The following is a 27833-nucleotide window of genomic DNA, read 5'->3' as shown; positions in this document are numbered from 1 at the left end:
CATCATGAGAAACACTGGGCTGGAAGAAGCACAAGCTGGAATCAAGATTGCTGGGAGAAATATCAATAACCTCAGATATGCAGATGACACCACCCTTATGGCATAAAGTGAAGAGGAACTCAAAAGCCTCTTGATGAAAGTGAAAGAGGAGAGTGGAAAAGTTGGCTTAAAGCTCAACATTCAGAAAACGAAGGTCATGGCATCTGGTCCCATCATCTCATGGCAAATAGATGGGGAAACAGTGGAAACAGTGTCAGATTTTATTTTGGGGGGGCTCCAAAATCACTGCAGATGGTGATTGCAGCCATGAAATTAAAAGATGCTTACTCCTTGGAAGGAAAGTTATGACCAACCTAGATAGCATATTCAAAAGCAGAGACATTACTTTGCCAACAAAGGTCCATCTAGTCAAGGCTATGTTTTTTTCCAGTGGTCATGTATGAATGTGAGAGTTGGACTGTGAAGGAAGCTGAGTGCCGAAGAATTGGTGCTTTTGAACTGTGGTGTTGGAGAAGACTCTTGAGAGTCCCTTGGACTGCAAGGAGATCCAACCAGTCCATTCTAAAGGAGATCAGTCCTGGGTGTTTGGAAGGACTGATGCTAAAGTTGAAACTCCAATACTTCGGCCACCTCATGCAAAGATTTGACTCATTGGAAGACTCTGATGCTGGGAGGGATTGGGGGCAGGAGGAGAAGGGGACGACAGAGGATGAGATGGCTGGACGGCATCACTGACTCAATGGACATGAATTTGAGTAAACTCCAGGAGCTGGTGATGATCAGGGAGGCCTGGCGTGCTGCAATTCATGGGGTCACAAAGAGTCGGACACAAATGAGCGACTGGACTGAACTGAACTACCATGTGACAATATGTACCTGGACAAAAATGTAATATTTGCTGATACTGTTAGCCAGGAGTGAGTGAGAATTAAAAAGTCTAGAGCCTTAACTTATCTATATTTAACACAGAATGCAAATATATGTCCTCCCATTAAGTGGTCCTGATACATTTGGTAATTTAAGTATTTGATCTTTATCTGCACCTAAATTTTGTCCTCACAGATTTCTAGTAATAAGAGTTATACTGGAAAAAAGTCATTCTTATATCTACTCTCATTTTCTATGACTCAGCTGCCTTTTAATTTCTTTGAAGAGTTTTACTTGTATTAATTCCTCTTCTGTGTTATTACATCTTTTAAAACTTACAGTTAATAGCAGAGACAAAAAAAGCAAATTAATGATCATAATAGGGTGGAAAAGCCTTCCAAAATTAGTTTTTTCTGTATTTTAGGAAGTGGGAGGAAAAAAAAAACAGGAACAGGGAAAGTTGGCTGAGACTAAAGTATGGAAACCTTTGAACAGGAAGGGGATGCAATCAGAGTTGTGCATTAGAAAGTTGCACAAGATCAATGTATAGGATGGTTTACAGGGAGAAGAGACTAGGAGCAAGAAGGTAGTCTAGACAAAGCCAGTAGGGGCTTGCATGTGTCCTCACCATAAAAATAGGAAGGACGAGGTAGATATGACCCATTTGGTAGTCCCTGAATCACATAGCAGAACTGAGATTAAATGAAGGGGTGAGAAAGCAGAAACCAAATAGAGCTAAGTTTAATGTGGGAGTTGGACTGTGAAGAAAGCTGAGCGCCAAAGAATTGATGCTTTTGAACTGTGGTGTTGGTGTGGTGTGGTGTTCTCATCACCTTATATGATGAGAAAGAGGATGATACCTTTAAGAGTTTTAGGGATCGAAAGAGGTAGATCAGATTTGGTAGAGAGAAGATGTCAGTGTCTGAAGCTGTAAAAAATTTAGTAGGTAACATTTCAGTAACAGCATTCAGGGACTCACAGTTTTTCATTCCGGGACTTTGCAGTTCACCCAAGCCTTCTGTCTGGCATTTCTCAGTGACATCTAACCATTTAAGAACACATTTCAAACTCTTACAACTCAACAAGAGAAAAGAAACAGACCTTCAGGACTATTCATAGCCATTTCTACAATAATATATACAGATAGCCATTAGGCACATATAAATATGCTCAGCATCATTGGCCTTTAGGGAAATGCAAACCAAAAACCAAAATGAGATACTACTTCATACCCAGGAGGATGGCTGTAATCAAAAAGGAGAACAATAGCAGGCATTGGTGAGGATGTGGAGAAATTAGAACCCTTGTACATTGCTGGTAGGAATGTATAATGATGCCACCCCTGTCGAAAACAGTCTGGCAATTCCTCCAAAAGTTAGAAACTAGAGATTATGTGACCCAGCAGTTCCATCCCTAGGTATATACTCAAGTGAGGACGTATGTCCATATAAAAATTTCTACATAAATGTTCATAGTGCTCAGTAGTTCATAATAGCTCAAAAGTAGAAGAATCCAAAGATTCGTCAAGACGGATAAATAAATAAAACATGTTATATGCATATGTGGAATATTATTCAGTCATGAAATGAAATGACATGATGATACATCATACAGCATGGAAGAACCTTGTACACCTTATGCTAAGTGAAAGAAGCCATACACAAAAGGCAACTCACTGTATGACTGCATTCACATGAAATGTTTGGACGAGGCAAATCAAGACAGAAAGTAGGTTAGTGGTTGCCAGAGGATGGGGCAGAGGAGCAGTGACTGCTAATGGGTACAGGGTTTCTTTTGGGGTGATGAAAATGTTCTGGAATTAGATGAAAGTAATGGTTGTACAGCTGTGTACAACCAATGAATTATACACTTGAAAATGGAGAAATTTATGTTATGTGAATTATATCTCTATTTAAAAAATGAATTCCTTAATATGAGATGTGAAAAAAGAATAAAAAGAATACCTTTAAAAGTAAATCCAATAAAGTTATTATATCACATATGCTGCATTATGCCCCCATTAGCAGAGACTGTGTTAAATGCATTTGAATTTGAATTTCTGTCCATTGGCCATAACTATGAATAAATGAGATAAATTTTTTAACTTCATATTTAATAGGTTTCCTTTCAGTTGGCACAGAAGGAACTGTATCTCTATCATATTCTAATTGATATTACTTCCTCCTATATGCAAACAGATAGGAGTCTGTTATTTACATTTGCCCTCTAAGAGACATTGTTTAATTGTTCTGTCCATTCTGATCCTCAAAATTGAAATTATAGGAAAGGTCATTTAGTTTTGTTTTCAGGCCTTAATAATACCTGAAACTGTCTTATGTACTTGTGAGTTTATAAGGCCATGGAAATAATTAGTGGAGATAAAGTTGAACCCAAGCTATGGAAGGCATTTTAAAAACATGTTGCCAAGTGTCTACCGCATGAAAGGTAATTCATGCAGTAGTGTCTACCGCATTTCAGGTTTGGAGATATAGCAGTGAACAAAAGAGTCAAAAATCACGGTCCTCATGGAGCTTATATTTCTGGTGATGGAGAACAATAAACAGATAAAATATAAAAACTATGAAAGTTTTTCAACAAACTTGAACAGAATTATGGGTATATATAATAAAATATGTATACTTATATAAAGCAAGTAATATACAGTTACAACTGCAATGTGCTTCTTTACTAAGATTTATATTTCAAAAACCCTTATCCAGGAATGGCTAGAAAATGTGTCTTGATTTTGTTTTCCAGATTTCATTCAGGCAGTTTTCATCAACTTTATGTAGATCATTTTCTCGTATGGGAGCCATATCAAAAATCCTGCCTTCGGTTGTTAATAACTTAAAGTACAGACTTTGATCAGTGGTTTTTCTTTGCCTTTAATATCCCTGTTCCTACTAGGTTGCTTCAGATCTTACAAATGCTGAAATTTAAAATGGCTCTTTCCTCTGTGCCCTTTCTGCAAAATATGCTTACCTTCTATAGATGCTTTGTGATACAGCAGTGGGAAGGTTTTTATAAATCTCCCTGGCTTTGGTAAATAGAGTAACTTCCAGCCTGAAGGTTACCAGAAAGTTTCTCTTTACAACAAATGTCCTGTTCAGTGTTGCACTTACAACATACTTAAAACATGCCACATACATGTGAACTCCCATGGTCACTCTCTCCACACACATAAACACACACAGCTACCCATACACACCCACTCCTCACATCCAGCTGAAGTTGCAAGAGTTAAAAATTCTCCATTCAGAGCCTTACTGGGATTTTTTTTTTAATTTAACCATCTCAAGCCTACTTTCATGATACCAGGAAAAAGACATATGTCATTAAAGGTAAAAGGTAAATTTTATGTTTTGTGTATTTTACCACTGTAAAAAAATGGAGGGAGGGGAATGAAGGGAAAGCAAGTTATAGCTTTTACCAAAGTTTAAGAAGAGCAGACACAGACTTCAATATTCAGTGACACTCTAAGATAAATAGATAAGTATGTAGATAGATAGATATGTGCCAGAAATATAAGCAATATTTAGGAAACTTAGCTTATAATTGCCAGTTTTAAACTATAAATAAATCGTTGTTTCTCATACCATGCTTGGTTATTTTATGAAGTTCAGTCTTTTAATTACAAGATAGCTGAATAAGCATACAAATATTTATTTATACCAAATTTTGCACCTTTAATTTTATAATTATCAAACTATATTAGTCTCTCTTACTAAACTCGCAAAATCTCATTGAATCATATCTTTGTTAAAAGTAGGTCTAATAAATAACATGTAATATCTGTACTTTGAGTATGACTCAGCTGGATTAAAATCAATTTTTATTTTGAAAACAATATCATTTGGTAATAGTTTTCAAACTGAAAACAAGAATGAAACTGGTAAAAAAAAAAAAAAAGAAAGAAAGAAAGAAAAAATTGTTAATCTTTCCCTTTAGATTTAAAAAGATACCCTTATTTCAGTCTTTTTCTTTCAACACAAAAATGTTCAATTTTATACTATTGAGAGCACATTCCCAGTTCATGCTGATGCTGTAAACGATCTGTATGTTTCACAGTTATAGATTTGAGGCTTTGTTATTCTTCCAATGTAGTTCTCCAGCATCTGCAAGTATCAGTCATATCTTACCTTTATACAGAAATGCCTCTAAATGAAGTCATAATTTGTAAGTGTGAGTGATAAAGTTGAAGTTCTATCACTGGCATACATCTGTGGTCATTTACATGTAAGAGAAGCCTAAAATCTGTGTGAAGTTAGGGGAAGTGTTTCCCATAAGAGAAGTCACCTTTTTCAACAAGGACAGCCAGAACAACCAGAAAGACCCCCTTCAAGACTATGGTATAGACTTCCCTGGTGGTCCAGTGCTTAAGAATATGCCCGCCAATGCAGGGGACACAGGTTCAGTCTTTGGTCCAGGAAGATTCCGCTTACCATGGAGGCAACTAAACCCATGTGCCTCGGCTACTGAGTCCTCACATCCTAGAGCCTGTGCTCCACAGCAAGAGAAGCCATCTCAGTGAGAAACCCAGGCACCACACTAGAGAGCAACCTCCACTCTCTGCAACGAGGGAAGGCCCACATGCAGCAAAGAAAAACCAGCACAGTCAAAAATAAATAAATGCATACATTAATTACTCTTTAAAAAAAGATTACAGTATAGACCAAGTAAAACTCACGGTTGTTTGAATGTCCTAATTAAATTTCCATTCCGAGAAATCTTATGGAGTATCAGCTCTTCCCCTGTCCATTTTTCTCCTTGTGCTGAAGAGTTCAAGCCTGTGTAACTGCAGTAACATAACTAAGACAGTCATTTCTATATTTATTCAAAAGAGATAAGGAAATTATGCAGAAAGCCCAGCAGACTTTCTGGACTTCGTAGGCCCCAGCATATTCCATCTGAGATGAAACCCAAGACAGCATATTTTGCGGGTTTGTTGTTTTGCCTATACATATGCTGGAGCAAGGGAGAAAAGAGCTTTGCTATTGGCCAGTCAGGTTGCCACTTCAACCCAAGTCCACAATCCTGTCAGTAAAAGAGTTGTGCTTTCTTTTTGTATCTGAGGGAGAAAGAACAGACTCTTACACTGCCTGTATGAAATAAACCTGCACTTAGTCTCCAACAACTTTGTGAGATATTATGAACTTTTCTCTTTATTATATAAAGAGAAATTACTATCTAAAGGTTTTTTCTGACCTATTTGTAGAGAAAAATAGAAGCACCTACACAGGGAGATGGATGTACACAAATTGGGCATCTTGATTAAAGGATAGGCTGCTTCTTGAACTTCATCAAGAGTTAGCCTCTATACAAAGCTTAGGAGACACAATTCAAACAGTTGTGTTTAACTGTGGGGCTTTTTGTTTTACTGGGAGCCAAAGGAAGAGAATATGAGTTATTAGCAATAAATTAGTCAATGGACCTCTTGTTCCATCTTGGAGGCTTCCTGAAAGAGAGACTCTTAGACTAGTTTTAGAGGGAAGCCAAATGTTCAAGTACATGACATGTTGAAAATTGTTCTGATTGCAAGATGATAAAAAGTAGGCTGAGTTTTTAACTTGAAAATGAAATGTGCAGATGAGATAATTAATGTCAGTACATTGTGGCCTGGTAAAAGTGCTGTGACATCATTATATAGGAAATCATAGAACCAGCATGTTTCCTAGAGTGTGCTCCATGGACCACTAGTGCCACATGATAAATAGACTGTGAGAAAAGTGTGGAGCCCTGAATTTAGAAGCAGGGTATTACATTGCCCTCTGCGAGAAATACAGTGCATTAGCATATTAAAGTCTCTAAGAGATCCTGAAATAACATTTAAACTTCGGTTTGTTTCCCACACTTACTTGATCAGAGAACTCTTTTTTTCTTAGAACAACTTTTACTTTTTAGAACAACTTTTTAAAATACTCATTTCTGCTTTTGCTCTACCAGGAATAGATGGGAGGGTATTCTCATCTTGTTTGTTTCCTTTTTTGTTGGATTGCATACAGTACTGAGGGCCATAGTCAAAATAAAACAGTTACCTGGTGGTTTTGCCTTTGTGTGTATCTGTGTGTGTGTGTGTGTGTGTGTGTGTGTGTGTATCTCTTTAACATCTAATATTAATGCCCTGAGAATTTAAATTCTCTCATTTATAAAACTGGCAAATATGTATAACTTTTCTGCATCCCAGAAAGGCAGTTTTCTCAAAGTAAGGATTTGCTGTATCATTATCTTCCAGAAGGAAATCTAACGTATTCTTGTTCCTTGATTCTATGATGCATTTCCCCACATTTTCACATTTCTGAAATTAAAACACATATGCAATTTGTGTATATTTAATGTGGTAGCTTCCTTTTTTCCAGAAAAAGCTGTTTTTAAGTCAATGTGGGTATCTTATATTCACCTGTATCTTAAAAAGTGAATAAATATGGTATTTTTGTATCTTATACTTTATTTAGTGTTAAATTTTAAGTAAGAAAAATGTGTGAAGCTCCTGACATAGACTATAGATAGAGTCTCTCCTGACAGAGACTCAAGAGTATTTTAAGGAGAAGGCAATTTACTATCAAGGTAAGACGGAAGTTAAACTGGAAAGCTGCCTAGGATCTGAGGCAATTCTATGGACCAGCTTTGGTCTCTGTGTTTTCTTCATGGCTTACACAACCTGCACCATTTCGGCCTGTTGTTTCACCACCACTGGCCAGTCTTTTCTCTTTTTCTCCCAGTTTGAATTCAGAAAATAACCATTATGCTGGGGTTAGCTAATTATAACCGCTGTGGCTGAGCACAGTTGATCTAAGCACAACCGAACAACTTACATGGAGGGCACTGGGCTGATTTTGTTTGGGTGCTGACCAGTGATACTGTCGGTGGTTGTCCTGGCACAAAGAATGGCCTGACTGTACACCTCTGTAGGGAAAGGGTACTGGGCTTAAGTGTCCTTATTCTATTCAGGGAGACAAAAGTAGTCTTCCCTGGTTAATCAAAAGGACAATTCCAAAAAATGAATTAATGGGTTTCTTGATTGTTACAAATCTCCTACATGAAACTAGATAGCTGGGAAGCAGGATAAAAGGAAGTCAGTATGGGCTTTGGGTGGCAACTGGGGAACATTTCAGATTTTCCTTTACTTGTCACCTATAAGTGTATTGTTATGAGTTCTACAGGCAACTCAATAAAGCCCAGGAACAATAAAACTTTACCAGAAATGTTATATAAATTATTAAACTTTAAAATGTACTCTACATTTCATAAACTCAGCAGTTTGTAACATGTGTATTACACTTTGATATGCCAAATAAACTTTTCTATAACAACTTAATCAATGTATATACTTCTGCCATTTTTTTTCCTCTGAAATTTTATCCTACAATCCTCAAGACGTTCCGCTGTAACACAGGCAAGTATATTGATAGTTCGCACTCCCTCTCTTATGAGTGATGAACATATAGTGCTACTTCTGTGGGCCTGTGGACCCTAGAGAGGGCTGTAGCCTGCTATTGATCAACTGATTGAAGATAAATGGCTCAGCTGCTTGTATTGCAGATTACAACATTAACACGGTCAGTAAACCATGGATTGTTCAATAAGGCGTTTATCTTTCTTCATTTTACTTCTGCTCCTGTATCATTTTTATTATAAAAGACAAAATTACCCACACTAACCAGCAAGATCAGTTGAAAAGAGACCCAGTAGGGTACCATTATGGGTGCAGAGTTGCAGATAGCTCAGTTCAAATGGTTTAATGATATTTAGTATATGTTTCTGAACTGAAGAAAATACAGAGTTTTGATCGTCTTTTTTTTTTCTTCTGTGTTTCTTTTACAGCTTCCTTTTGCCACATATTTACTAGAAGCAATACTGGAAAAAATAAATGAAAAAAAGAGACTAGTTGAAGAATATTTTACAGTTATGAAAGATACTAGATGATATTATTATTGAGAACTTTTTTTCAGATCTGAAAACTTTATGTGGTGATCAGAAAACATGCACTGCAGTCCTGGTACAGTATCTGCTCCAGCTATCAATAGTCAGGGTCAATACCAAACTAAGAAGTCTCTGGAACCAATTAATTGCTGAACAAGTGAAACTAATTAAGTGCATAGCCATTTAAAAGGAAATAGTGTAGCATTTGATTGTTGAATACAAATATTGCCACAAATCAATGCAAACTTGAAAATGGTTTTCCTTCCAGTACATTACAAGAAATTAGAACAAGCTTGGCATGCACAAATTATCAAAGGAAAAAAGTTTAAACTGAAGACTTAATGTTCTGAGTTTTGTAAGAAACTATACTTTTTACATAAAGCTGCTATAAATGGCTCTAAATCACCTGATAAGCAACACATTTGTTTTGAAAGCAAATATAAAGCAAAGCATTACAGCTGAAGAGTGAGCATTTAATGAAATGAATGGTGCAGTCCAATTGTATCTGTTCTCAGTCTACTGGATTATATAGGAGATACTGTATTTTCCTAGAACAATTCAGCAAAAATAAAAACATCTTCTCCTTCACTCTCTCTGTTTTTTTTAAATTTACAATATTTTGTGTGGTCATATAAATTAGCAAGGGCTACAAACCGAGTGTATTAATTAGACTAGTCCTTGCAAGTCTGCTAATTAAATTCTTAACAATGGTCATCCTTATTTAGACTCTCAGTCATTCCCTGGTCATTTCCCCTCTTTCCTATGTTCCTGCCACACCTAACTTTTTGCTTCCTCCGATTCACCAAACCTGCCTGCCTCCAGCTGTTGCCTTTGTATTCTCTCTCTCCAATATTCTGTACTTAACTTTCCCGTGACTGGCTCCTGCACATCATTCAGGTTTGCATTTACAAATTTCCTTAAGCATTCCCTAGCCATCTCACTATTTAATTTCCTTTATAACACAAAAGTATCCTTTACCTCTTCACTTATGTTCTTGCTGCTTTGAAATATATAGGTCCATGCGTTTAAGGCAGAGTTGGCAAATTATGGCTCACAGACCAAATCTGGCCTACTACCTGTTTTTGCTTAGCCTACAGTAAGTTAATAATGATTTTTAGGTTATTATTAAATGTTTTTAAAAAATCAAAAGAACTATATAGCATGTGAAAGTTATATGAAATTGAAATTTTAATGTCCATCAATAAAGTTTAATTGGAACACAGATGTGCGTTCATTTCTGTATTATTTATGGCTGCCTTAGCACTATAGTAGTTCAGGTGAGTAGTTGCAGCAGAGACTTGATGTAGTGTGCTCACCACTTTGCAGGACTGGTAGGCACACTGTAAGTCACAATGATACAGTTACAACTTGTCAGCATTTTGAGTACCATAAATACTACCATAACTGTAATTTTTCTAATGCCAGTGGATGCCCACCGTGTAAAAAGAAGAAGAGGAAATGACTGTCAACTGTATCATTTTTAAGGTAAAGTGTGTATTATGTTGCTATTCAGTGGCAAAGCATTAGCTTTATTATATGACACTATACCTATGCTGTGCTTCCCAGGTGGCACTAGTGGTAAAGAAACCACCTGCCAATGCAGGAGACATAAGAGACACAGGTTCGATCCCTGGGTCGGGAAGACTTCCCAGAGGAGGGCATGACAACCCATCCAGTATTCTTGCCTGGAGAATCCCATGAATTTGTTACTTTTTATGGCAAAAGGCACTTGGCAATGTAATTGCAGATCTTGAGTGGAGAGATAATCCTGATTTATTTAATGGCTTCTAAAGAGTCAAGATAGACAGCAGTGTTACTGCAGAGGCAGAGGGATGGAGAAGTTTGAAGATGCTACCCCCATAGCTATAACGTATGGAGGAAGAGGGCCGTGAACCAAAAAATGTAGGCAGCTCCTGGAGACTGGAAGAGGGAAGGGAAGGGATTGTATCCTAGGGCCTCTAGGAAGAAACAGCACTGTTGACACCTTGACTTTAGGCTAGTGAAACCAATTTTGCATACCCCAAGTTGTAGGAAATTAAATTTTTGCTGTTTTAAGCCGCTAGGTTTGTAGTAACTTGTAACTGCAGCAATAGAAAACTAATATAAATTTGCTTAAATTCTATTTAGAATTTTTCATGAAGGATATTGGTCTGAAGATGCAAGATCTAGATGTTCAATATTCAAAAATCAGTCAGTACATGCTGTTATTTTAATAGACTAAAGAACTATCAGGTGACCATGAAACTTTTGGGAAAGCAATTGAAAATTTCAGTACTCATGCATGGAAAAGAAAAACCTCAGAAAACTAGGGACTTCTTCAATTTTATAGGAACATCTACAAAATGCCTACATCTAACAGTATGCTTAATGATTGAAGGTAGAACACTTTCCGTTAAGAAGCAAAGATGTCAGCTGTCTCCAAACTGATATACAGGCTTAACACGATTCTTACCAACATCTCACCAAGATGTTTTGAAGATGGAGACAAGCTTCTAAAATTTGTATTCAAAGCCAAAGAAAAATTTAAGTGGGAGAAATCACTCTACCCAATTTCAAGATGTATTATGTAGGTACACTAATAAAGAGTGTGTGGTATTGATAGAGGAATATACACATAGATCAATGGAATAAAAGAGTACCAAAAAACATACCTATGAAAATAGGCCAATTCCATGCAGCCTTTCAACAAATGATGCTGAAGCAGCTGGAAATGCCTGCTGCTGCTACTGCTAAGTCACTTCAGTCATGTCCGACTCTGTGCAACCCCATAGACAGCAGCCCACCAAGCTTCCCCATCCCTGGGATTCTCCAGGCATGAACACTGGAATGGGTTGCCATTTCCTTCTCCAATGCATGAAAGTGAAAAGTGAAAGTGAAGTTGCTGAGCCATGTCTGACTCTTAGGGACCCCATGGACTGCAGCCTACCAGGCTCCTCCATCCATGGGATTTTCCAGGCAAGAGTACTGGAGTGGGGTGCCATTGCCTTCTCTGGGAAATCCCTAGGTTTGGGGGAAAAAAAAACAGACCTAAACTTTAGACAAAAACGAATCATACGTTAAATGTAAAATACATAAGAGAAAATCTCCAGGATCCAAGACTAGGCGAAAAGCTTCTACACATGACACCAAAAGCATGATGCATAAAAGAAAAATTGGAGAATTTAACCATCAAAACTAATCAAACCATCAAAACTCTTGCTCTGGAAACAGACAAGGTACAGAGTGGGAGAAAATATTTGCAAACTACAAATATCTGACAAAGGACTTAGGTCTAGAGTAAAGAATTCTCCAAACTCAACAGTAGCTCAAGAAGTCCAAGGATTGTGGCCAGTGGTTTGGCTGAATAGTCTGGGACTTGGAAGGCACACATTTGGGACAAGATGAAAGAAGCTTGGAGAAAAGATATATAGATAGATCTCTCCAAATGGGTCAAAAAGGTGCAAATTTTTGTGTCCCATGTGAACATCAAAAAGTGACCTCAGCAAAGGAAGATTTTAATAAGTGAATAGGATGATGGACTGACCATGTTCTCCACCATCTCAAAGCAGCTAGTTAGGTAGAATAGTGGAATGACCATTTGAAGGCTCAGTTACAGTGCCAGCTAGGTGGCAATATCTTGCAGGGCTAAGACAAGTTTCTCAAGGAGGCGGTATGTGCTCTGAATTAGAATCCAGTATATGGTGTCGTTTTCCCCACAGCCATGATTCACAGATCCAGGAATCAAGGGCTGAGAATGGGAAGTAGTACCATTCATTATTACTCCTAGTGACTCACAAGCAAAATTTTCTTCTTATCCCTGTGACCAATACTTTAGTTCTTAGCATCGAAAGGAGGAATGCTTCTATCAGGAGATACAACAGTAATTCCATTGAACCGGAAATTAAGACTCCTGCCCAGTCACTTTGGACTCTGCCTGATTCTGATCTATAAGCCAAGAAAGCACTTACTGTAGTCATCTGGATAATTGATTCTGACTACTAAGGGGAAATTGGACTACTACTTCACCATGGATGTATGGAAGAGTATATTTACAGTACAGGTGACTCCTTAGGGCATCCCTTATTTACTGTACCCTGTGATCAAAACCAATGGAAAACCCAACCCAAGAAGGACTATTAATGGCCCAGGCCCTTCAGAAACAAAAGTTTGGGTCATCCTACCAAGTAAAGAATTATAACCATCTGAGGTACTTGTTAAGGAAAAAGGGAATACAGAACAAGCAGTGTGGAAAAAAGTAATTATGAACACAAGCTACGACCAGGTGAGTGTTAACAGCAGCAATGCTATAATTATCATGAGTACCTCCTCATTACTTGGTTATGAATATGTGTGTGTGTGTGTGTGTGTATGTATGTAAAGTTAACAAAGAGTGGACTTAGGATAGTTAATTTTATGTATCAAGTTGGCTGGTTCACCACAGTGCTAGATATTCTGAATTTTTCTATGAGGGTGGTTTCAGATGAAATTAACATTTGAATCATTGGCCTCTGCATAAAGGCACCTGCCCTCCATAATGTAATTAGTTGAAATCCTAAATAGAACCAAAAGACTGACCTCCCCCAAGCTAAGGAGAATTCTGTCAGCAGACAGCCTTTGGATTTGAATGGTAATACTGGCTCTTTTATGGTTCCAGCCTGCCAGCCCACCCTGCAGATTTTAAACTAGCCTTTCTCCACAATTGTATGAGCCAATCCCTCTTAAGATTGCTTTGACTATTCAGGGTCTTTAGTATTTCCACACAAACTTATAAACTTTTTGTTGTAGTTCTGTGAAAAATACCTTTGGCAATTCCACGCACCACCACCCCACTCCCATCTTGCAACAGCTTTCTTTATTTCTTCTCCATCATCGTATCATACAGACTAGAAGGCACCACCCTCTCCATTTGTAGTGTTTTTCCTCATGAATATCTGGAGGAAACACTGTATGGCCAGTTAATCGTTTAACAATAGTTTTTAAATGTCATTGCTCTTCTACCATCTGCCTGGGTCTCCCCACGGACAGAGGCACCCGGCAGGCTACAGTCCATGGGGTAGCAAATGAATTGGACATGACTTAGCAACTAAACAATAAAACCAAGGGGGTTCACGCCGTATCACATTGGGACAGAGAATTCAGACCTAGGCGGTGAGACCACAGCAGCGGTATGTACTTGCACCTTCGTGCTTCACACCCTGAGAGATACTAGGCCACAAGAACATGTGGACCCTACAGCAGATGTGGGGAGCCCAGCCGAGGCCTCTCGCTTTCCAGAACACTACCATCTAGGATACAGGAGATGGTATCCTTGTCTACTGGCTTCATGGTGTTTTCACTACAAAAAGTTTACTGAATTAAGACAGTCTGAAACATTTTTAAAAATTATTTAAAAACAACACTGACAAAATATTAACTTAAAACACTCTAATTCAACGGAGAAATAAACCAAACCAAAATGTTAACAGTGAAGATTTAATGGAGAGGCAGTTAGTATCGCTCAGAGGTTCAGTTTTAAGATGTACATATTAAAAACCTTTCATTTTAAAATTTATTTATACACTATTTACTTTTTTTGTTCAATATACTTTGCTTAAAAATGGAGACAAAAAGAGTTCTCTGAGCTATGAAAAAAATTAAGTTCTTACAGGCACGATTACGGTTTCATTCTAGAAACGCCTCAGGTTCACAGGTTGAACATTCAGCCACTGTGTTATTTAAAAAACAAAACATTATTTGACATTGGGAAAACCAGATCTCTCTTTCTGGGGCAGAGTTCACTTGATGAGGACCGTGTGGTTATGCAAATTACAGGGGATTATTTCAGAAAATGTATGCGCACCTGCATCACAGGTGTGGCTTTCTTCCCTGGCGGTTCCTCGTGGCAAAGCTCCTCCAAGGAGGTCGGGTCCCTGGTGACAGAGCCGGCTAGGCAGGGGCCCAACAGGACAGGGGGAGACTGCTGGCGTCTCCTACCTGGAGACGCAAGGTTCTAGGGACGGAGCTAGTACAGAACAAGGTAGTTCCTCGTTGTTTCTCCACGTGGCTGTAGCTGCCGAGACTGGGGGCGGCTGTGGCAGCCTGCCTCCACTTCCCCCTTTAGGCGTGTTCCAGAAGCTTCCTGTGGACGATCTGGGCGACATTCTCGGTGAGCAGGAGGCAGGGGCCCGGAAGTGTTGGGGAGGGGAGGGCGGTGTAGTGTGGATAAGTCCTGCCTCAGGGGTGAGCCCTCTTCCACCTTCCTCCCTGCGCGTTTCTGAGCCCACCCACCGCGATGGAGCTGGGTGATCAGCTGGGTGACCACCTGGCTCGGGCCGGGCTCCGCTGTGTGCACCGATTTGCGGTCCTCACCCGCTTCTGGAAGGTGTCCTGCCCCACGGGGCTGTGGTATGTGATGCCGAAGAGGCTGGAGAGATCACCATGGTTGATGGCGGTGTGCACAGGGCTCTCCCGCGTGGAGGGGGTGCAGCCCCAGGCCGGCTTGCCGCATCTGTTCTGGGCCAGCCTGGGAGAGGTCCCGCCAGTGGGCTGGTCTGCTCTGGGGAGGTCCTTCCCCTGCAGCTTGGAGACCCGTACTGGGGGAGCGGCGTGTGTTCAGACTAGGCCTGCGCCTTCTCGATGGCCGAGGCCACCTGCCTGTTGCTGAGGCAGCGGCGGGGCGGGGCGGTGGGGAGAGGACGCAGGTGTGGCGCCACCCACGCCTTGGGCATGAGACCTGTGTCGGGGCTGCGGGTGACTGCGCCGCCCCGCGGGGCTTCGGTCCGCAGGTCAGTGCTGACGGTCTGGACCATCTGCATCCCTGTCGTCTGGGGCGTGTTGGTCTGGCAGGCTGTGTCCTTGATTGGAGGCTCACCAGCGCTCCTGACGGAGAGGACCACTCCTTCCTGTCGTCACTTGGGTTCTCAGGCTGTGCAGGGGGAGGAGAAACCGAGGGTGCTGTTGAGGGGCCGGAGCTCACCCTTGGTGTAGTCTCAGGGGGTGCCTGGAGTGGGCACAAGTCCACCTGCCAAGCACGTGTTCAGCAGGGCCGCCTAGGTGTCCGCCAGACCCCGGGGGCCCCTCCCTCGCCGCCCGCAGCCACAGTGAGGTCCAGCCTCCAGACAAGAGGCGGGCTGTGAGCATCCTCACCTCGGCCTGCTCTGCACAGCTGAGGCTCTGCAGCGGCTGCTTCTGGCAGTGCTCTGGGCTGGTCCAGGGCCGGTGGTCAGGGTGGTGGGCCGAGTGATGCTTGTGGTGAGGTACCAGGAAGAGTCGGAGAAAGGCTCCCTGCTGGCATCGGGCCTCGCTGCACTCCTGTCCACCCAGCGGTCTGGGGGGCTACTATCCCAGCTCTTGCTGTTGAACTCCTGGGGGGTGACGTCTTCCTTGGTGCTGGTGGCGGGCAGACCTTTCTCCGGCAGGAAGCGAGAGCTGTCCATCAGGCACTGGAATGCAGACATGGAGGACAGGATACTGGCCCCTTGACAATTTTCCTTGTGATTTTCTTCTTCCTCAGGGGGGCAGCTCCTAAACTCCATATGGGGCCTGTAGGCCAGAGGGCCTTTGGTAGTTTGATAGGAATTGCACTGAATCTGTCAGTTGCCTTAAGTAGTATAGTCATTTTAACAACATTGATTCTTCCAATCCAAGAATACAGTACGTCTTTCCATCTGTGTCCTCTTCAGTTTTTCATCAACATCTTATAGAGGTTTTGGAATACAGGTCTTTTGCCTCCTTAAGTAGGTTTATTCTTAGGTATTTTATTCTCCCAGGCTGGCCCAGAACAGATGTGACTTTAGGGAGTATGGACATTACTCCCCATTATAGAATATAAATATTCTATCCATGAACACAAGATATCTTTCAAACTCGTCTGTATCTTCTTCAGTTTCTTTCATCAAGTAGTTTTCATTGTATAGATCTTTTACTTCCTATTTTAAATTAATTACTAAGTATTTTTTGATGCTCTAATGACTAGGGTTGTTTATTTTTCAGATGTTAGTATATAGAGATACATCTTATTGCTGTATGTTTTTTTTAATATTCGACAGTTTACTGAATATGTTAGTTTTTCCAACAGTTTTTGGTTGAATCTTTGGAATTTACTATACATAAGATCACATCAACTTAAAATAATGACAGTTTTACTTCCTTTTTGATGTGAATGCCTTTTATTTATATGTCTTGCCTATTTGCTCTAGCTGGGACTTCCAGTACAACGTTGACTAAGATTGGTGAGAGTGGCCATCCTTGTCTTATTCCTTATCTTAGAAGAAAAGCCTTTAAAATTTTGTCACTGAATATAATGTTAAGTGTGGGTTTGTCATATACATGGACTTTATTCTGTTGCAGTATGTTCCTTCTATACTCAATTTTTTGAGAGTTTTAATCATGAAAGAATATTGTATTTATATATGATTTTTATCTTTCATTCTATTAATCATATTTATTGATTTATGTCTGTTGAAACATCCTTATATACCACTTGCTCGTACGGCATATTATCATTTTAATGTGTTGTTGAATTCAATTTGCTACTGTTTTGTAGCAAATTATTGTACAGATGCATCTGTGGCAAATTATTGTACAGATGCAAAAATATTTTCATCTGTATTCACAGGAATATTGGTCTATAGTTTTCATTTTTTTTAAAAGACGCAGCTAAGATTCAAGCAACTTTTATTTCCAGGGTCATAGCTCTTTTAACATACTCTAATTAGTTAGTTAATTAAGTTTTGGCTGTGCTGGGTCTTTGTTGCCGTGAGGGTTTTTTCTCTAGTTGCAGTGAACAGGGTCTACTCTCTAGTTTTAAGTGTAGGCTTTGCACTGTGGTGACTTTTCTTGTTGCAGAGCACAGTCTCTAGGGTGCTCAGGCTTCAGCGGTTGCAGTGCATGGGCTCAGTAATTGCGGTTCCTAGCCTCGAGAGCACAGGTTCAATAGTTGTGGAACAGGAGCTTAGTTGCTCTGGGGCACGTGGGATCTTCCCCACCCAGGGATCAAACCGGTATCTCCTGTACTGGCAGGTGCATTCTTTACCACTGAGCCACGGGGAAGCCCCTATAGTTTTCTTTTATTGGAGTGTCTTTTTCTGGCTTTGGTATCAGGATAATGCTGACCATAACTGAGAAGTCTGAATCTTCAGACTCCTCAGAATTTTCTGCATTGGAAAAAGAGGCTCTGTCCTCCATTGCAGGAGTGTAGCAGTCCTTCCTTTTCTAGAGACTATCAAGAGACTTTGCCTAAGACAAGTGCCTCCTAAGATGATGCTTGTCTTCCTCAAGTTTTTACCCTTCAGTTCAGTTCAGTTCAGTTCAGTCACTCCATTGTGTCTGACTCTTTGTGACCCTATGGACTGCAGCATGCCAGGCTTCCCTGTCCATCACCAACTTCCAGAGCTTACTCAAACTCATGTCCATCAAGTCGGTGATGCCATCCAACCATCTCATCCTCTGTTATCCCCTACTCCTCTCGCCTTCAATCTTTCCCAGCATCAGGGTCTTTTCCAGTGAGTCAGTTCTTCACATCAGGTGGCCAAAGTATTGGAGGTTCAGCTTCAGCATCAGTCCTTCCAATGCATATTCAGGATTGATTTCCTCTAGGATGGATTGGTTGTATCTCCTTGCAGTCCAAGGGAATCTCAAGAGTCTACTCCAACAACACAGTTTAAAAGGATCAATTCTTCGGCACTTAGCTCTCACTATGGTCCAACTCTCACATCTATACGTGACTATTGGAAAAACCATAGCTTTGACTATACAGACCTTTGTCGGCAAAGTAATGTCTCTGCTTTTTAATATGCTATCTAGGTTGGTCATAGCTTTTCTTCCAAGAAGGAAGTGTCTTTTAATTTCATGGCTGTAATTACCATCTGCAGTCACCATCAGTGATTTTAGAGCCCTCCCAAAATAAAATCTCTCGCTGTTTCCATTCTTTCCCCATCTATTTGCCATGAAGTGATGGGACCAGATGCCATGATCTTAGTTTTTTGAATGTTGAGTTTTAAGCTAACTTTCTCACTCTCCTCTTTCACTTTCATCAAGGAGCTCTTTAGTTCCTCTTCACTTTCTGCCATAAGGAGGGTATCATCTGCATAGCTGAGGTTATTGATATTTCTCCCAGCAATCTTGATTCCAGCTTGTGCTTCATCCAGCCCGGAATTTTGCATGATGTACTCTGCATATAAATTAAATAAGCAGGGTGACAATATATAGCCTTGACATACTCCTTTCCCAATCTGGAACCAGTCCACTCTTCCATGTCCAGTTCTGCTTTTATCCTTACCCCACCGTTCATTTTAAATCAATAGTTATTTCAAGTTGCAGCATGGCTCAGCCATGGTAGCACTGCCTAGTCTTTGGAAGTAAAGAGATATTTCACAAAAGAGCTACAGAATAGCTAAAATAGTATCAGCAAGAACTTTGAGAATACTCCTGGAAATGGATCTTGAGAGTGCTGAACAGAATATAAGGCTGGGTATGAAGTTTGTAGATGTGGGACACTCTCCTGTGACTCATGGTTTAACATCCTACCAAGGACACCTAAGATTGGTCTTAATATGTTGTCAGAATGACTCCATGAAGTGGGGGGTTGGTAATTGCCATACTGCAAAATCAGTTCTCCTAGAGGTGAAATAGGTGGATAGGTAACCAACTAGGTTATTTCTTGATCTAAATAATCAAATAATTTCATGTCTGGGTAAGGAAAAGATTGATGTCAGCTGCTGCGATTAAAAAAAATCATAATCCCTCACTGTTTTTTAACATGAACCTGTTCTCAGACCTAGAGGCTTTTGATGGAAGGCTGCCTAAGAAAGTAGAGAAAACCACTAGACCATTCAGGTAGGACCTAAATCAAATCCCTTACGATTGTACCATAGAAGTGACAAATAGATTCAAGGGATTAGCTCTGATAGAGTGCCGAAGAACTATGGATGGAGGTTTGTGACATAGTAAAGGTAGCAGTGATCAAGATCATCAACAAGAAAAAGAAATGAAAAAAGGCAAAATGGTTGTCTGAGGAGGCCTTGCAAATAGCTGAGAAAAGAAGAGAAGCGAAAGGCAAAGGAGAAAAGGAAAGATATATTCGTTTGAATGCAGAGTTCCAAAGAATAGCAAGGTGAGATAAGAAAGCCTTCAGCAATCAGAGCAGAAAAAGAAATAAAAGGAATCCAAATTGGAAAAGAAGAAGTAAAACTCTCACTGTTTACAGATGACATGATCCTCTACATAGAAAACCCCAAAGACTCCACCAGAAAATTACTAGAGCTAGTCAATGAATATAGTAAAGTTGCAGGATATAAAATCAACACACAGAAATCCCTTGCATTCTTATACACTAATAATGAGAAAGTAGAAAAAGAAATTAAGAAAACAATTCCATTCACCATTGTAACGAAAAGAATAAAATACTTAGAAATATATCTACCTAAAGAAACTAAAGACCTATATATAGAAAACTATAAAACACTGATGAAAGAAATCAAAGAGGACACTAATAGATGGAGAAATGTACCATGTTCATGGATTGGAAGAATCAATATAGTGCAAATGAGTATACTACCCAAAGCAATCTACAGATTCAATGCAATCCCTATCAAGCTACCAGCGGTATTTTTCATAGAACTAAAACAAATAATTTCAAGATTTGTATGGAAATACAAAAAACCTCGAATTGCCAAAGCAATCTTGAGAAAGAAGAATGGAATTGGAGGAATCAACTTGCCTGACTTCAGGCTCTACTACAAAGCCACAGTCATCAAGACAGTATGGTACTGGCACAAAGACAGAAATATAGATCAATGGAACAAAATAGAAAACCCAGAGATAAATCCACACACATATGGACACCTTATCTTTGACAAAGGAGGCAAGAATATACAATGGAGTAAAGACAATCTCTTTAACAAGTGGTGCTGGGAAAACTAGTCAACCACTTGTAAAAGAATGAAACTAGATCACTTTCTAACACCACACACAAAAATAAGCTCAAAATGGATTAAAGATCTAAACGTAAGACCAGAAACTATAAAACTCGTAGAGGAGAACATAGGCAAAACACTCTCAGACATAAATCACAGCAGGATCCTCTATGATCCACCTCCCAGAATTCTGGAAATAAAAGCAAAAATAAACAAATGGGACCTAATTAAAATTAAAAGCTTCTGCACAACAAAGGAAAATATAAGCGAGGTGAAAAGATAGCCTTCTGAATGGGAGAAAATAACAGCAAATGAAGCAACTGACAAACAACTAATCTCAAAAATATACAAGCACCTTATGCAGCTCAATTCTAGAAAAATAAACGACCCAATCAAAAAATGGGCCAAAGAATTAAATAGACATTTCTCCAAAGAAGACATACGGATGGCTAACAAACACATGAAAAGATGCTCAACATCACTCATTATTAGAGAAATGCAAATCAAGACCACAGTGAGGTACCATTTCACACCAGTCAGAATGGCTGCGATCCAAAAGTCCACAAGCAATAATTGCTGGAGAAGGTGTGGAGAAAAGGGAACCCTCTTGCACTGTTGGTGGGAATGCAAACTAGTCCAGCCACTATGGAGAACAGTGTGGAGATTCCTTAAAAAACTGGAAATAGAACTGCCTTATGACCCAGCAATCCCACTGCTGGGCATACACACCGAGGAAACCAGAATTGAAAGAGACACATGTACCCCAATGTTCATCACAGCACTGTTTATAATAGCCAGGACATGGAAACAACCTAGATGTCCATCAGCAGATGAATGGATAAGAAAGCTGTGGTACATATACACAATGGAGTATTACTCAGCCATTAAAAAGAATACATTTGAATCAGTTCTAATAAGATGGATGAAACTGGAGCTGATTATACAGAGTGAAGTAAGCCAGGAAGAAAAACACCAATACAGTATACTAACACATATATATGGAATTTAGAAAGATGGTAATGATGACCCTGTATGCTTGACAGCAAAAGAGACACAGATGTCTAAAGCGGACTTTTGGACTCTGAGGGAGAGGGAGAGGGAGAGGGTGGGATGATTTGGGAGAATGGCATTGAAACATGTATACTACCATGTAAGAAATGAATTGCCAGTCTATGTTCGATGCAGGATACAGGATGCTTGGGGCTGGTGCATGGGGATGATCCAGAGAGATGATATGGGGTGGGAGGTGGGAGGGGGGTTCATGTTTGGGAGCTCATGTACACCTGTGGTGGTTTCATGTCAATGTATGGCAAAACCAATACAGTATTGTAAAGTAAAATAAAGTAAAAATTAAAATTAAAAAAAAAGAAAGAATGCCTTCCTCAGTGATCAACACACAAAAAAAATGGAGGAAAACAATAGAATGGGAAAGAGTAGAGATCTTTTCTAGAAAATCAGAGATACCAAGGGAACATTTTATGCAAAAATGGTCACAATAAAGGACAAAAGTGGTATAGACCTAACAGAAGCAGAAGATATTAAGAAGAGGTGGCAAGAATACACAGAAGAGCTACACAAAAAATATCTTCATGAACCAGATAATCACGATGGTGTGATCACTCACCTAGAGCCAGACATGCTCAAATGCAAAGTCGAGTGGGCCTTAGGAAGCATTGCTACAAACAAAGCTAGTGGAGGTGATGGAATTCCAGTTGAGCTATTTCAAATCCTAAAAGATGATGCTGTGAAAGTGCTACACTCAATATGCCAGCAAATTTGGAAAACTCAGCAGTGGCCACAGGACTGGAAAAGGTTAGTTTTCATTCCAATCCCAAAGAAAGACAATGCCAAAGAATGCTCAAACTACCTCACAATTGCACTCATCTCACACACTAGCAAAATAATGCTCAAAATTCTCCAAGCCAGGCTTCAATAGTACATGAACCATGAACTTCCAGATGTTCAAGCTGGATTTAGAAAAGACAGAGGAACCAGAGATCAAATTGCCAACATCTTTTGGATCATCAAAAAAGCAAGAGAGTTCTGGAAAAACATCTACTTCTGCTTTATTGTTTACACCAAAGCCTTTGACTGTATGGATCACAATAAACTGTGGAAATTTCTGAAAGAGATGGGAATACCAGACCACCTGACCTTCCTCCTGAGAAATCTGGATGCAGGTCAAGAAGCAACAGTTAGAAATGAACGTGGAACACCAGGTTGGTTCCAAATCAGGAAAGGAGTACATGAAGGCTTAATATTGTCACCCTGCTTATTTAACTGATATGCAGAGTACATCATGCAAAATGCCAGGTTGGATGAAGCACAAGCTGGAATCAAGATTGCCAGGAGAAATATCAATAATCTCAGATATGCAGATGACACCACCCTTATGGCAGAAGCAAAAAAGAAGTAAAGAGCCTCTTGATGAATGAAAGAGGATAGTGAAAATGTTGGCTTAAAACTCAGCATTCAGAAAACTAAGATTATTGCATCCAGTCTCATCACTTCATGGCAAATAGATGGGGAAACAATGGAAACAATGAGAGACTTTATGGGGGGGGGGGCTCTAAAATCACTGCAGATGGCGACTGCAGCCATGAAATGAAAAGATGCTTGCTCCTTGGAAGAAAAGCTATGACCAACCTAGACAGCATATTAAAAAGCAGAGATGGGGGGAGAACAAGATGGCAGAGGAGCAGGTGGATGTGGAGTACATCTCTCTCCATGGATACATCAGGATACACCTTCAGACACAGAAGTGCATACAGAACACCAGCTGAGAGTGGACAGGAGTACTTGACCAGTGGAAACGAGTATATAGCACCATGCAAAACTTGGTAGGACAAAAGAACTAGAGGGGAAAAGAGGAGAGTTAGTAGGACTGGACCTGCCCTCGGTGGGTGAGGGAACTGAAGCAGGGGTCCAATCCCCACATCGGGGCAATTGTCTGAGTCAGAGAAGAAACATTTAAGGCTGAGAGTGAAACAGCTGATCTGTGGCAGCCTAAATGGAATGAGAATCAGACAGTCCTTGCCACAGCCATACATACCCCCAGGCAGAAACACAGGTCTCCTGGAAGGGGCAGAGGCTGGGAGCTGGAGTTTAGGGATTGTGGAGCCATCCCAGGGCAAGGGCTGATGTTGAGTGTGGAGAGATGGATCGAGGGGATGTGAGGGAGGAGATTGTGGTGGGAAATGCCTGTGGAGGAAAGCCAGGCAGCCATGGAAGCAAGATGATACTGCTGAGTCCTCCATAGGGGGTGGAGCAATCATCATAGCCTCTCTCTCCCCACAAGCCAGCATTGGCAGCTGAACAATAGAGAGGCTGGCCCATCAAACCCTGACACACTGAACTACAGAGTAGGACCCCACCCAGGGTGACTCTTTAAGTGCCCGATGCACCGATCTACAGAGTAGGACCCCAGCCAGCGAGTCCCCTCTATGTGCCTGATGCGTGGAACACAGAGAAAGATCCCAGGCAAGGGATCCCTCTAAGTTCCTGAATGGGTGGAGCTACGGAGAAAGATTGGCCATAGAGGCCTACTGATTGTCAGCTACAAGAGGCTAGAAAAAAGACTCTGATAGGGCCACAACTCCTGCTGTGGAGGCAGTCTGTGTCCCTGCACACTTGGTGCTGCCAGGGTCCCCACAAGCCAAGCAGCTGCACCACCTTCACACTCAACTGTCACTGGGACAGAGCTGCCTCAGGCCAAAAAAAAAAAGTCTTGTGTTTATGCACACAGGGTCGCTTTGGTCATGTCCAACTCTGCAGTGCTGTAGACTGTGGCCTCCCAGACTTCTCTGTCAGAGAGGGGATTCTCCAGGCAAGAATACTGGTGTGCATTGGCCAATACTGGTTGCCATACCCTTCTGGAGCACTATATTTCCTACTACCCTAGCTGCCAACTCCCCTGAGTACCCGGTGCTGCCAGAACCCCTGCAACCCAAGCAGCTGCACCACCTCCACACCTGGCCCTCATAGGGGTAAACCCAAGCCCTTCAGAGCAGCCTCAGGAGCTAAATCCCAGTGAATGACCCACATGCAGAGGTGGAAATAAAACCACAATTGAAACCCAGGGCAGCATGGCTAAGAAAGAAGACCCAAAACCTTCCAACCAGCTCTACAAGCGGCAGATTAAATCCACACAAACAGCTAGGCAGACACTGTGTCTATGGAATATATAAAAGGTCCTTGAGAGCTCACACAAAAGAAAATGCACTAGCTCTGATAGCTGTGGACATTCGAGGCAAGAACACACAGGAGTAAGGCCAGATTAGAATCTGAGCTGCCCCCACAGCAGGTGCAGAGATCAGCACAGTGTTGGAGGGCATCCTAGGGAAGTAAGGTGAACTGTAATTCCCAGCACTGGAAAGGACTCTGACATCAATGACTCAAGAAATACATTTATTATTCTTATTTTTTGACTTGTTCTGTAGATTCTTTTGGATATTTTTCTTTTTCCCTCCCCCTGCCCCTCTGTTGTAGTTGTCGATTTTATTGGCACCAAGAAATCCAGTTAAGCTTTTGAGCTTTCTCTTTTTCATCAGTCACGTTTTTTATTGTTGTCATAAACCTCTGCCTCTGTGTTGGGCTTTTGCAGTTCTGTGGAGTATTCCTCTTTTTTTTTTGTTTCTGTTTAAAAAAATTTTTAAACCTATTATTATTTTTTCTACATTTATTCCTTTCTTTGCTTTGCCTACTGTTCTTTTCCCTTTGCAGTTAATGTTACATATATGAATCTTTTTTATCTACCTCCACTTTGCATATCTATTCTTCCTTTCTTTTCTTTCTCTCCTTTCCTTTCAGCATATTTGTTAGTTTTATTTTCATTGGTTTATTCAGCTATCAGTTGGCACCTTGCTTTAGTTTTGTTTTCAAGTTTGTGCTTTAATTAGTTTTGTTCTGGTCAATATAAGTTTTGATTTCCTTTGTTTGTCAGATCAATCTATTGTAATTAATTTTTGTTGGACTGTTTTGATTTTGCTTATGGGTGTATATGTACATTGGAAGGACTGATGTTGAAGCTGAAACTCCAATACTTTGGACACCTGATGTGAAGAGCTGGCTCATTTGAAAAGACCCTGATGCTGGGAAAGATTGAAGGTGGGAGAAGGGGACGACAGAGGATGAGATGGTTGGATGGCATAACCGACTCAATGGACATGAGTTTGAGTAAACTCCATGAACTGATGACAGACAGGGAGGTCTGGCATGCTGCAGTCCATGGGATCTCAAAGAGTCAGACATGACTGAGCAACTGAATTGAACTGAACTGAACTGAACTGAGTCTATGGCCATACCACCCTGAATGTGCCTGATCTCATCTGAACTGAACTGAACTGAACTGTATATGTATGTATGTATATTCAGTCACACTTTCTATTGTTGTTATAAACCTCTGCCTCTACATTGGGCTTTTGCCATTCTGTGGTTTTCCTTTTTTTCCCTTTTTCCTTTCTTCTTCTGTTTTTTTTTCTCTTTTTTATAATTTTAATTTTTTAAACCTAGCATATTTTTTTCTCCATTTATCCCTTTGTTTGCCGTTCCTACTGTTCTTTTCTCCTTGCAGTTTATCTTTAAGGTATATAAATCTTCATCTACCTCTATTTAACTTTGCATATCTATTCTTTCTTTCTCTTCTTTCTTTCCTTTCCTCTCAACTTATTTGTTAGGTGTGTTTTCATTGCTTTATTCCCCACTTGGCACCTTGCTTAAGTTTTTTTTCTTTTTCCAGTTTGTGCTTAAGTTAGTTTTGTTCTTAACAGGTAAATATAATTTTTTATTTCCTTTGTTAGCCAGATCAGTCCTCTGTACTTTATTTCTGTTGGACTGTTTTCATTTTGCTCATGGGTGTATATGTATATGTGTATGTTCCATTATTTTAATTATTATTTGCCTGACTTTGTAACTGCCATTGGTCTGGGATTCATCATTGGTTTCTCATTTTTGGCTATTTGTTTTACTCTCCCTTAATGCCATAACAAACTACTTGTGGAATCTTCATTCCTAACCAGAGATCAAACCCTGAACCTTTGGAGTGGGAGCATTGTCTCCAAGACCCTAGACTACCAGAGAACTAACTCTAGGGAATATTAAATAGTGAGAACTCACACAAAGTAAACCACTTGAATACAAGACCCAGCATCACCCAACCACCAGTAGCACTCTGTGCAGGACACCTCATCTAAACAACAAACAAAACAAAAATACAAACCCAATCATCAGCAGATAGGATTACCACCTCACTCAGCCTTGCCCATCAGAGGAAAACAAACAAACAAACAAACAAAAACTCAGCACAAATCTCACCCTATGCAAAGCTTACACAAACCACTGGACCAACCTTAGGAGGGCAGAAACCAAAAGGAAGAAAGAATTCAACCTTCTTCAAGGAAAGAATTCAACTTTCCTTGAAGCCTGGGAAAAGGAGACCTCAAACACAATAACCCCACATCAAATGAAAAGATGGAGAAATACTGCACAAATGAAGGAGCAAACTAGAAACACAGAAGTCCAAATAATGAAGAGGAAATAGGAAAATTACCTGAAAAAGAATTCAGAATAATGATAATAAAGATGATCAAAAACCTTGAAAACAAAATGGAGAAAATGCAAGAATCAATTAACAAAGAAAAGAATTAAAGAATAAGCATACAGAGACAAACAACACAATTACTGGAATTAAAAATACTCTAGAAGAAGTCAATAGCAGAATATCTGAATCAGAAGAACAAATCAGTAAGCTGGAAAATAAAATGGTGGAAGTAACTCCCAAAAAGCAAAATAAAATAAAAAGAATAAAAAGAGCTGAGGACAGTGTCAGAGACCTCTGGGACCATATCAAATGCACCAACATTCGAATTATAGGGGTCCCAGAAAAGGAAGAGGAAAAGAAAGGGTATGAGAAAATTTTTTGAAGAGATTATATTTGAAAATTTCCCCAACATGGAAAAAGAAATAGCCAATCAAGTGCAAGAGGTGCAAAGAGTCCCATACAGGATAAACCCAAAGAGAAACATGCTAAGATACATACTAATCAAGCTAAGAGAGACTAAAAACAAAGAAAAAATATTAAAAGCAGCAAAGGAGAAGCAACAAGTAACGCATAAGGGAAACCCCGTATGCTTAACAGCCAATCTTTCAGCAGAAACTCTGCAGGCCAGAAGGGAA

At 40.2% G+C, this 27833-nt stretch overlaps 1 protein-coding gene across 1 annotated transcript in view; it reads left to right on the top strand.

Annotated features, from left to right (window-relative positions):
- Nucleotides 1-15051, top strand: part of LOC138080689 (centlein-like) — a 110485-nt gene extending 95434 nt beyond the window's left edge. The window contains exon 13 of the mRNA XM_068973577.1: nt 14686-15051. Within this exon, the coding sequence (XP_068829678.1) occupies nt 14686-15051 (366 nt within the window). The remainder of the gene's footprint in view (nt 1-14685) is intronic.
- The last annotated feature ends 12782 nt before the right edge of the window (nt 15052-27833 follow it).

The sequence above is a fragment of the Capricornis sumatraensis genome, chromosome 6, assembly GCF_032405125.1.
Source record: "Capricornis sumatraensis isolate serow.1 chromosome 6, serow.2, whole genome shotgun sequence".
Classification (NCBI taxonomy): domain Eukaryota; kingdom Metazoa; phylum Chordata; class Mammalia; order Artiodactyla; family Bovidae; genus Capricornis; species Capricornis sumatraensis.
The sequence above is the reverse complement of the archived record's forward strand: the minus strand, read 5'-3'. Positions and strand labels throughout refer to the sequence as shown.